This window comes from Papilio polytes, unplaced genomic scaffold, assembly GCF_000836215.1.
Source record: "Papilio polytes unplaced genomic scaffold, Ppol_1.0 DF824102.1, whole genome shotgun sequence".
NCBI lineage: Eukaryota > Metazoa > Arthropoda > Insecta > Lepidoptera > Papilionidae > Papilio > Papilio polytes.
This window is the reverse complement of record NW_013525102.1, coordinates 3,938,345-3,950,811: the sequence shown is the minus strand read 5'-3', so window position 1 is coordinate 3,950,811 and position 12,467 is coordinate 3,938,345. Positions and strand designations below refer to the sequence as shown.

The 12,467-nt window shown below is 32.5% G+C and overlaps 3 protein-coding genes across 3 annotated transcripts in view; all 3 read right to left on the bottom strand.

Annotated features, from left to right (window-relative positions):
- LOC106099629 (protein kinase DC2) overlaps nucleotides 1–8,091 on the bottom strand; it is a 28,679-nt gene extending 20,588 nt beyond the window's left edge. Inside the window, exon 1 of the mRNA XM_013278225.1 lies at nucleotides 7,704–8,091. Coding sequence (XP_013133679.1) covers nucleotides 7,704–7,884 — 181 coding nt within the window. The 5' untranslated portion in view covers nucleotides 7,885–8,091. The remainder of the gene's footprint in view (nucleotides 1–7,703) is intronic.
- Nucleotides 8,092–9,956: 1,865 nt separating this feature from the next.
- LOC106099630 lies at nucleotides 9,957–12,094 on the bottom strand. Its single transcript, XM_013278226.1, has 2 exons — nucleotides 11,769–12,094; nucleotides 9,957–11,180 (listed from the first exon to the last, which is right to left on the bottom strand). The coding sequence occupies exons 1-2, from the start codon at nucleotides 11,907–11,909 to the stop codon at nucleotides 11,019–11,021; spliced, it is 303 nt and encodes a 100-aa protein (XP_013133680.1). The 5' UTR covers nucleotides 11,910–12,094; the 3' UTR covers nucleotides 9,957–11,018.
- A 158-nt stretch (nucleotides 12,095–12,252) lies between these two features.
- The window catches only part of LOC106099463, a 19,464-nt gene continuing 19,249 nt past the window's right edge, over nucleotides 12,253–12,467 (bottom strand). The window contains exon 44 of the mRNA XM_013278022.1: nucleotides 12,253–12,283. Coding sequence (XP_013133476.1) covers nucleotides 12,253–12,283 — 31 coding nt within the window. The remainder of the gene's footprint in view (nucleotides 12,284–12,467) is intronic.

Genomic DNA, 12,467 nt, shown 5'->3' with positions numbered 1-12,467 from the left:
AAACGATTAATATGATTGTACAATTATGTGTTTTAACTTAAAAATTGGTCACTGTAATTTCAATTATGAGTAACACGAAGATCAATACAATACAGTACAATGTAGAAGTCAACTGTTTTTAATATTTACAAAATTGTTACCATAAAATACAATGCATGATTGATGACTGCAATAAATTGTGGGAAAAATAACTTCCTGTGGTTAACATGTGGGAGTTTGTTAAACTATATTTATGTATTTGATTCCCAAATATACATTTAACATTAAATATGTTTAGAAAAAAATTTAATCTTCTCATATAGTGTAGCTCGCCGCAGGCCGTGTCAAGGATTATAGTAAAATTTTGCAATCGTTGGACAATATCCAACGCATCTTCCGTCTCTATCGGACTCCAACAAACAGTAGAAATCAGTGGATGTTGCGTATTTATTTTGAATTTCCCCGGTCGCACATAAATTTCACTCGTTTAAACTTTATTTCGCGTTCGTCGGCTGCCTGATAATCATGTATAGAAGGGCGTCTCGGCAAATAGACGTGTTTAGAATACGACTACGCTCCCGTACAAACACACGAGTTGTGTTTATTGAAAATTGCTTAAAATTTATTTGAGAGAATGAATCTATAAAGCTGGCAGGTAATAAGCCCAAATTGTCGCTTCCTTCCTACCGATTAGATTTAGGTACTTTAGTGTGAACTTTCATACCTAGTAGAAATATAAAGGTACTCATACAAATGTGTTCTCATCCACAACGCGTACCTAATATTTTTTCCGCATATTTTATTATATACATTTGCATAACATTCGCTTGATTTATTACTTTCCTTACATAATACGCTGGTGAAAAGTAAAAGTTGTGGAAAATTTATAATGAAATTTGTCCACCAGACGCCATATTAAAAATGTATTTCCAGTTTAAACACTTTCATAGTCTCAACTGCCAACGATTTAACAGATAAAACTGGTTTTCAGATAAACGATTTAGAATATCGTTCGCGTGAATCAATAATAATTTTATTATCTAACTATACATCAATGATTACTTTGTTTTATTAATAATTTATGATTTATTTTCTGACCTAATTTGATATCATCATTCTGATAACTTTATTTTTATAATATCTGTAGCATAATCGACATAAAAATCAAATATTTGCCGTTTGCCGCCGCATGAATAAAATGATATTTATTTCGAACACAATACCACGTACCCTCGGTAAACAAAGGCGTGATTTCATAACAAATGGGTATCGGTTGGCTTTTGTCATCCAGGAACTCTCTAGATAAAATAACAATCTTTAAAATTCAGCAAAATAATATTTTCGTGTTTAGAAAACATGTTTTACATATAGCAATTAAATCAGTGTTAGCTAAAACAGTCTTGCGTGCAACCGGTTACAGCAAATTACGCCCGCCTTCTTCTAATTGTATACGTATTATGCCAACAATTTACTGCCCTATTTATTTAAATTAGAGTCATTTAATAAGTGTTATGGTCATTTTCATAATCCCTCGCAATGTGATATAAATTTCATAGTACAGATTCGTTATACCATAACAGTTTTTTAGGGTAAATCGCTTTTATATTCATTCGTAAAAGATTCAAAGTTGTTAAAGTTTTTCCATAATGTTTTTGTTCCGTAACATTTGTTAAATGTTAAGCTCGGCAAATTTATTTTATTAAACACGCTAAAAGTGGATACACACTGTCCAAAATTGACAGGTAATCAACAAAATTAGATTGTAGATATGTTTGACGTGCTGACGTGTGACGTGGAATAGTTGATATTTGATAAATCCTGTAAAAGTTATACTATTTGCAGAGGAGATCCGCGCGAAGGCACGTGTTGGCAGCCAGCGATACACTAATCTTTCAAAACAATGTTAAATTTACCGGTTTTCTCAGTCAAACAATCAACAACATCTCGTAAAACCCGCCCAGAGATAGCTCTGAGTAATAAACGTTGAATAAATCATTTTTAACAATTAAAAAGAACTGAAATAGCTACCGCGCTGTTGGTACATACTCGTATATACGTACTGGCAAAACTACGAAATTAAATGTTACGGTTTGGAGAAGTTGAACATCCTGTACATAAAAATTGTGTAGTCCTAGTCTGTAAACACCTTTATCTCAAAAAATATTAAAAAAAAACAGACTAGGTGTTCTGTTTCTTTTTAAAACAGTTTTCGAGAGAGAACGAACGTACTAAATAAGTGTGTCTGGATCTATAGAGTTAAAACTGTATGTATTTCATAATTAACGTACATTTGTGATGTAACAATAAAATAATGTACGAGCTATTTATAAGTTCGGGCTCACTCACAGCTAAAATGTTCCCGGAAAAATAATATCATAACATCTTGATTTTCACTACGTCACAGAATCATACAATTTGACGTCTGTTTATTCAAGTTAATAATGTTTTGAATATAAAAGTGTGTGTATTATTTTCTATTGTATAATTCTTATTCATTTTTAATATACCTATATAATTTTGTTGCATAATTCTTACTCCAAATCGCTTATTACTTTTATTCAAAATGTAACACATCTAAAACACTTGTTAGGACCCGGACCAGAAGATAAATAGGCGAAAAAATATAAATGAATATGACAGTTTATTTCAAAATTAAAATATGTATATTGCAAGATTTGTTTTGTCCAAGTTGTCCTACTCAATCCAGTGTTTCCTAGAATCGTGGGAGTCATCCAATGAGAGTTTTATATAGGTCGAACCGGATTGGAAAATCCAATGTATCCAAATGATATGTTATTTTAGGTTATTCGTAGCAAATAGAGTTCTGCAGCGATAGCTTCTAATTGCGTAAATACTTGCAACAATGCGTAAAGTCGGAAAAAAGTTATACTGATAGTAAAAAAAAAATAGTTTGTTTATAGTTACGTATAACGCAATAGAATAAAATGCTTGCACAGTTTAATCTCAAAATAAATGAAAACATATTACATTCTGCCAATTAAAAGACTTAGGGCCTGTCCCACCACTGGCTGATAAAGGCTCTGATAGCTTAAAAATGACATCACTGTCAGATAAAGTAACAAAATCCGATATTTCCATCACATGTTCGACACATCTGAGACTTTACAAGAATTTGGTAGGATTGACTCTTAAAAAACTGCTGTTGATGATCATTAAACTTCCTATGACAGACGGTAGTGTCAATATCTACCTCCAGGCTTTCGAATTCGTCGTCTTCGCAGTTTTATTGTGTAAAATTAACTTTTTCTACAATGAAAATTTAGTAAAATGGTTTAATTAAATTATTTAACCATATTATAAACAATCATCACATCAAATAAATTCAGGTTATTTTAGCTCGACTACATATGTAGATAAGAAGAGAAGGGCCGGATTTAAGCCTCCGGTTAACTCACCTCACCAAACAATAACCAGTACTACTGTATCTCATTGTACTTGTTGCGAAAAATGTTTATGTTTTACATTGAAACCAAAAAATATAACAATGGCATTCTACAGAGACAAAAATGTGGAAAACAAGATTAAACTTCTTTTTGGTAAGAGTATCATTAAAAAATATTTATGGTCACATGAGCGTTAATTGGCAATGCTCTAAAAAACAAAAAATAACGCACTTCGATTGTCGCAACAACATAAATGAAACGGAACGTCGCGGGCCGAGTATCCGAAATAAACGTCCGAAATTCTGTCGTGTAGACAAACATACAATGTCACGGTTGCACCGCTCGTAGGAGAAAGTCTCTCCCCCTCCCCCTCCCCCGCATCACCGACACTATCGTAATTCGTATCATGTAAATCGTCGGCGCAGCTGCTCGTTACGCAACCTGCTGCGATCTGTATAGTACATGTGGAATTATTACTGTTTACACATTCGGAGGTTAATAGCCTTGTGGGCTACATTAAAAGCAAGCACAACTGTAACCGCACATATATCTAATGTTGAGAAAACGAATAATCAAACAAATGTCACGATTAAGTCTATTACAGTCTTATATGCATCTTGCTTTCATATGTAATTTATTTTCTATACCATAGACTACGAACAAGACAGTTAACACAATTAAAGAATACTTACATCAGAAAACAAAACAAGATTATCCTACCTATTCTGTACACGTGTCAACGATCGTTTAATTACATCATAGTATTAAATAAGTATCTCGCTTGCTATCCTGATTTCAACTTTACATGAGATCTGCACAGGCAACGCGACTTTTCTCATACCAGGAAATGTAAAAAAGTGCACTCCGACTGGCCTCACAACCCGCATTTACTCTCGATATTAATAATAATAAAGATAAGTGAATAGCAGATGGTGGAAAGCGGCCAAGGGCGTTGCATCCGCGGCAGACGATGCACCCGACCGTCAAGGCAACAACACCGTTAAATCTGGACTTTATTGATAAAAAACTTTTTAACCTTAACCCAGCTAGCTATGAAAAATAATGTAAAAAATCACATCGCCAATGATCACAAATCGTCAGTAAGTTGTTGATTTTCCTAAAAACTATTAATAATTAAATTGTGTACAGTTTACTCGAATTTATAAATCAGTATAATCAAACGCAATATTGTACTAAAATGTTTAGTATCACTCTAAACATTTACATTTAGGAGCGGCTGACATAATTTACATTAAATTCCAAGTAGACCTAATCGAACATTTTATATAGCTTTGTACATAGTTTGTATTGTTGATTCGAAAATAGACTAATATACACTTGTAAGTTGTTAATAACTGTTATAAAGTCGTTTTATTTTCATATAATAATAAGAAAATAGTACAAGAGCGCTATAAACTTTAATATTTACGCGGAACCCAGACAAAGACGGCCATGTACCGGTTTGGGCGGAGAGCGCTGTCACAATGTTCCATCGGTCACTGGCATTAATCTCTCGCGCATTGTTTTTCTTGGCTTTCTTTTCTATGTCCGCACTCCGTACACGCGAGTTGCTACATAATTACAATCAACATTACCGCCAGTATAATATTTCACATCGTTATATTTGTCCCACATCATGTTATAAGGAGAATATTTATACCATACATGTGATAATTAATGCAAAGAATTTTAATGCAGGTAAAGTAGCAAAATAATTAGTATATAAGTGGTTCTTTAGTGAAATTTAAATCAGTATTTTTTATGCCTATGTCAAATAACGAAAACTAGTACAAGGTGTTACGATAAGGATCTGAAAACGATATCAGTTCTGATTTATAGTATGAGCTATCACTTTTCAGAACACTATACTTATACTCGTATGATGTACTCTTTTTTCCTGTTATTTAAGATATAAATTATTACAATATTTTTTATCCAAGAATAGATGTATAGCATGGTTTTTACTTTATTTTCTTTATATCTGTCTCATCTGCGAGAAAACTTTAAATTTGCACCAAAGTCTTTCTATTACATTATTTATAAACAATATTACAATTTACAAAAATTGATAAGTATACTACGCCGTACGTATCTAAGCAAAATCAATTAATATTAAGGCGGAATTAGAGTGTAACGGTCTGAATGATAAAACACATTAGGGCGGGTGTTTATCAGTTTGTTAAACACATACTGACCCAAATATTACAAGCGTACACGTAATAATTTAGACGAGACAGATAAGATGGACAGAATAGTTTAATCACAATATTAGCGAAGATACTTAGTACCTAAGTACTTTCTTAAACAAACGTTAAACCTAAGATAGGTTAGAACGGTATTATGTGGTTGTTGCTCTTTCTACTGCAACCGTAACTAGGACGACGCGAGGACACACTGGATACATGTATATCTGTAACACGCACTTTGCTCTACTTCCCAACCCAATAGTTAAATATTTACCAATCATAAGCTTGTCCACTACTACACATAGGTCTTCTCTAATACCATTCGTAGTATTTATTTATATCTTTAGTTTGCAAAAAAATGTTACGTTTATTACCTGAATAATATCTTGAAGATTTAAGGTGTCTTTTCTGTTTGTTATTTGACATTTATCGTAAAGATCGAAAGTGAAATGCGAGCGAGATTGTTTAAAAAGCTGTTTTTATTCAAATCATGTGGTGTAAATAACCATTTCAAGTCCAAAAATCTGGTTACGCGAAAAATAACCTACGACATTAGATACATTGTATACTCTCTTTTGCATTTATGATACCTACTTTTTTTCCAGTCGTTTACTTTCGCCGATACAAGTTGACATTAAGTTGTTATCGAAAAAATCAAGAACGATTTATGATACTCGTTTAAATCGCAATAAAGATCCAATATGTTACAGACGCATCACTTTTTACTACACCAATTAAAACAGAAAAGAATCTACGTATTTAAAAACAATGTTACATACTTAATTACGAAATGTTTAATAACTTCCTCTGATTTTAAGGTTAAGAATTCGCCGTTTAATTGCTATTTATTAAGTGACAATAAAGGTGAATTTTTTAGCATTAAATACTCACGATATTGTCATATTTAGTTGATAGCTGCAGGGGGAAACGCGACCCGGTTCGTATTGTAGATAGGCTCAAGTTCGATCGCCCTTGGCCCATATCTACTATGTTACTGGGTCAAAGGCTGCATGTACATTTATATTTCGCGAAATATTATTTTAAGTACTCTGTTCTAATGCTTTCGTATAAATATGAAAGTTCTTTGTAGTAAGACTGTCGCTCTTCATAGAGAGACATTATGGACTAATAGGATTATGTTCTATAGCGTACTTTATTTAAGTATATAGAATAATAGTATTAACATATAAATCCAATTCTCTATACAACGAATACTTTCACTTGCATCAACGTATGTAAATGAGCTATTTTATATATATATTATTATTGGGTCCCCACAGAAATTAAAAAAAAAACACTTATTTAACTTTTGCCTTTTCTCAAAGCTATTTATCATTTAAACAGCATATTTATAAGCAGTAAGTAATTGCTGCTAATTTTTAATTTCCTTGTAATGTACATATAACTTTTACTCTAAAAATATATTATGCTAAGTATGGTAGCACATTAAAATGTATTTCGAATTATGTCTAGGTGTCCCAAATACTTATTAATATTGATGCACTAAAATCATGTACATTTACAATCTGCTATTAATTTAATATAGCCATTAATTAAGACTAAATTCTTTCGAAAGTATATTAGATAGTAATCAAAGTAAAATTCAGAAATTGGAATTTGGCTATTAACACATAAGTGCGAATTATTTACTTAAAATGTGTTAAAACTGAACTTTCTCGTCGCTAAAAGTGCTAATAAAAAAGCACGTAGAAAAGATAAAGTTGATTTCAGGAAGGTTAAAAGAACTATGAGGATTTTATTACAATATCCTAGATACAATTGGTATCACATGAGACGTCCTGCCATTCTAGCATCTAACGTTTGTTATACTACCAGGTAAATGGTAGAAACTTCATCTTCTAAGTGGGTAGATCACAAATCAAATACAGCAACCACTTAATGTAAGGTGAGTTGTCAGTTTATTCTTTAAGACATAACGTTAGTCCTGCAAGATTGAAATATAATGTGTATCTATTTGTGTCTATTTCAATTTTAATTAGAAATGTAAGGATTTACAAAAGTATACTACGTTTTCCGTAAAACAAATACATAAAAATATAAAAAGGTGTACATAAAATTATTGTCAGTGTTTACAATATTTTCATAAACTTAGATAAACAATAAAATGTCTTACCTATAGTTTTTAAAATCTGCAAATCATCCAATTCGTATTCCTTTTCCTCTTCAGAATAATCTGACTCCGTGGCGGTGGTGGACTCCTGTTCCTCGGAGGAGGAGGCTACGGACAGGGAGCGCACGTCGGAGCTCAACTCCGAGCTGCACTCCCGCACCAACTTTGCACTGGCCATCATCATTTTTAAAGTTTTTGTCACAATGTTCTAATGAGAAAAATAAATTAAACGAGATTTAAAACATTATTTGAAAAAACACCGACTAATTTTTATTGAATTTTAATAATACAATTTTAAATGAATTAAAAGTTATAACGTGAAACGAGTGGGAGAACGCGATTCAAAGACGTCGAGAGACGCGTTTGTTCCTCACCGCGGCTCGCTTCTCACTGGCGTGCTGGTGCTACGGATATAGAGATCGGATAGGAATCAACTATACGTACGGCATGTAATACATATAAATCACTTTTTATTCCGACTCTACATCTTTTCTAAACGGACAGCGGTAAATATTTATTTATATGTTTATTTTCGATAATTTTAAGCCAATAGACTACAGATCCACTAGATAGCGAACAAGACAACTTGAAGGTTTCGCAATCTACGATATTTAGGTAACTAGTGAATTGAACCCATAGCATGTTTTATTTGTTAGCTTTTTTTTAAATTACATAATTAAATTCCCAAACATGATATCTCTTACTCATCCAGTTTGAATAATATTCTTTTACCCCAATACAAATGACTCACACTCGTAAGTTACTGATGATTTCAACATGTTTACGCCTAGTGTTTTAACGCAATGTTTTATTAGAATAACTTATAATACACCAAATGTTTGTTAATCATCCTAAACTATAGGAGAAAGAGGACGAGGGATTCATATTTAAAAAAAGGTAATTTTAGACAGTTTCTTTTTTAAACACTTTATTAACCAACATATAGGCAGCTTATAACCAATGTAATATTCATAAATACAATAGTTTAAATAATAATATCACTGATATCCGATATATGTTTTTTCTTAATTGTTAATTTTTAAAATTAAATTTACAACTTTATATATCTCACGCCAGTCAAAATATACAACTTGTTACCGCGGCGTTCAAATTACATTTTAAATAATAATTTAAATTGCTAAAAATAAAGAAAAACATCAAAAATTAACATTTACATATACGGTTTATTTGATTTTTGGTAAACAATAATAACGACAATACCATCTGCCGTTGCGTTTTTCAATGAAGGGAAATTTACATTACTATTAGAAATACATAACATCAAGTACCCTACCCTATTGTAAAGCAAGTAAATTAACTTGCAGCAATGAAACATTACTTTGATTTCTATTATTTAAAGTCATAGTTTAAAATGCTCTACACTGGAAATCACCTTACTATAAATTTGTTTAGATAAAACTAAACTTGTTAATGGCTGATTCTAGGAATATATAAAACTACTTTAAAATATAGCATAGTGCGTAAGTCGTCATTAAATTAATAAAAATATAAACAGCAACTTCTTACATCTATATATTACATCATTTCCTCTAGTATATAACATCTTATAAAACTAGATTGTTATTAGAAATTGTGATGTTTTTGTGATGTTTCTGGACATTTTATTAATTAATACTAATATGTCGACAATTTTAGAATTTAAGTAAGAACAATTTTGAATATCGTTATGAAATATTGAATGTGAAATCATTGTTTTTTTAGAAACTTCAAGATCTTAAAATCTACCCAAATAGCGAAGTATGTAATAAGCTATTCCGAAATTCTAAACTTTTTAATAATTATACGTGACATTTTATCTCTTTTGCACTATTTATCTGATTTCTTATACAATTCCTTACCTTGACTTATACAAAAATAAACATCTAAAAACAATATACATACAAATATACAAGATATACACATTTTTATTTATACAATAAATACATCAAATATTAAGGACAAAAAACAAATTACATTTGAGAAAACTTTGTATGGTAATTTTAGATCAATGCAAAAGTATAACTTTTTACAACAAAACGCATAGCAGTGTTGCCACATCCCAATATAAACATTTTGCATCGTTAAAATATTTTTCTTACTTCATGGTACAAGGTAGAAATTTGAAGTTTGAGTAATCTTATTTACTACTTTACAATAAATAATTTCCGATAATTTGCTCACGTTAAAATTATATTTATATGATACATTTTATTTAAAAGTATTTCTTTAAAATTAGTGATTTACAGCTTTAAGGGCCTGTCCCACCAAATTGTAAATTGTCTGATCACAATCCAACGTGTAAAATATGTGATAGAAATATCGAATTTTGTTAACTTATCTGACTATTTGAGCCTCTAGTCAGTGGTGGGATAGGCCCTAAGTTTTGAAATCGCAAATCAGGCAACTGTTAAAATGTGTTTAATAGTTCCCCTCTATTAATTTAGTTTAATATGTAATTATAAGTTCTGTAGAACACAAGCGGCGTGTTACGTGTGTTAATTAACCACCGAAGCCGGAGCAATGGCGGATACTTGTTGCGATTAGCTAACGTTTCAACTCGTGAAGGAAACCGCTCCAATGCGTGTTTCTTGTTTACAAACGTATCGCATATATTTTATTGTATAACAATCTGTTATTAGTTTTGTTTATTAATTTCTATTTGTTTAGACTGGTTTACTGTATGACATTCTTTGCAAGCAGCGTAACGGAAGTTTTACATATGTATTATTTTTTAATAGTTAGCGGTGTTCCACTTTAGGAAATTGCTTTGTTTTATGCAACGAGATAAACTCCGCCACTTCTTACAAATAACTACTTAGATATTAAGAGGTACAAGCGAAGGGACAAAATAAACTAATTGTGTATCATTAACCAACCTTTTTTCTTACAGATACGTTTATAAATTGATTTTTGTCTCGCATTTCGTTACAAAATGTTAAAAGATTTTAGAGCTTTTAAGGTGGAACACTTTCCCCGACTCTACATATACGGAATGGAATTTTTTTTCCTAGAATTTCAAGAGCCAACCACTGACGTTTTAAAAGGGTTGTTTTAACGTCAATCTTCTCATAGACCCATCTGATATTGAGCAGCAGTTAACTTGCGAAGTGGGCAGTACAACCGATTTTTGTAATTCGATCCAAGGTTTTCCGACACATTTGATTTTTGAAGACAAGTTATTACATACATTGAGAGCCCACCACTCATGGCCCCACCGACCCTCGGATGATACGGGGAAAATCGCGGGAAGAGCGCGCGGTTTGGCCGGTTTCGGCTCCGCACGCACCTTCTTGATTCCCTACAAGTTGTTTCAGTTAGTTATGAGACAGTAAGGATGAAGAGTAGGCCGGCGTGTGTGGGCAGCGCGAGGCGGGCGTGCGCTCGCGGCGCGGGGCAGAAGGCGAGCGCGGGCACGTCGGCCAGCGGGAACCGCTCCGGGAACTGCGTCTTCGCCTCGCTCACCACCACCTGCTGGTCCGCCTGGACAACAACCACATATCTTATAATATTATAAAGAGGAGAGATATACATTTTTGTATTTCTTGAAAGAATTAAAAAGACACTGGGCCGTTTTTAACTCTTTCGTCGTTAGAAAAGTAATTTATCTGTGAGTAACATTTTCTAAATACACGCGGGTGAAGTCGCTACTCAATTATACATGTATTGCATTTATCAAACATCTTGACGACTCGGAACAATAAGAAATGTCGCACACAAAACATTTTTATGTGAAACTGTTAGCAATGTTATTATCCTCCTTTTGATACATTTCTTTTTTATAGATTTTACAATTAAAATACATAAGTTTAAATTTAATGTTTTTTGTAAAATGTTTTGACTAATTATTAAATCCTTCAATTCGTTGCTAGTTTTACCCTAAATATTTAAGAGTAAAAATGAATAATTATGTTTCAACTAGCTGTCGCCCGCGAACCCGATCGCATGTGATTAAAAAAATTGAATAGTCTAAGTGTTCTTTCAGACGGTCCTTTATGTCTTAGATAAATTTCATCGAGATCCGTTCATCCATTTAGGCTATCCATACTTTCACAATTATAATATTAGTACCTTGGTCATCTGACTTTTGAGTTTAAGTTCTATCCCATATTCCTTGACGGCGTCCTCGTACGTGAGCGGCTCTATCTTCATTGACAGCTCGTCGTTGATGTATTTACTTCTCTTCTTGGCTAACGACACCATGTGTAACATACCCACCACCTATGTAACACATAATTATATCAGGATTTTTTGTCAGTTTGTTTTTAAAAACCTATTGTACGATTTTTGTGAATAATGCTATGTTATTGCGTCTGAAGTAGACTAAATTGCTAACATGTATTTACGACTAAGGCCATGCATGTAACATAACAATAAAATAACGCGTAAATATTTTAGGACTATATTTTTTATATTTACTATGTATACTAATATTATAAAGAGGAAAGATTTGGATTTTTGTGTGTATTGAAATAACTCCAAAACTACTGGGCAGATTTCAAAAATTCTTACATTTAAAAGCTACGTTATCCCTGCATAACAGACTATATTTTTTTTATTTCGGGTGACGAAATCTTGTGCAACAACTAGTAAGCATAAATTTTGAAGAAAAAAACTATTTAAGTAAAGACCAGTCACAAGGAGACAAAGTAATTTAAAAAGAAAAATAACGTGACGCATATGTGTATAATACAAGGTAGTAGGCGTGTGCGGTGTGCGGTGTGGCGTGCGGTGTGGCGTGCGGTGTGGTGTGCGGTGTGCGGTGTGGCG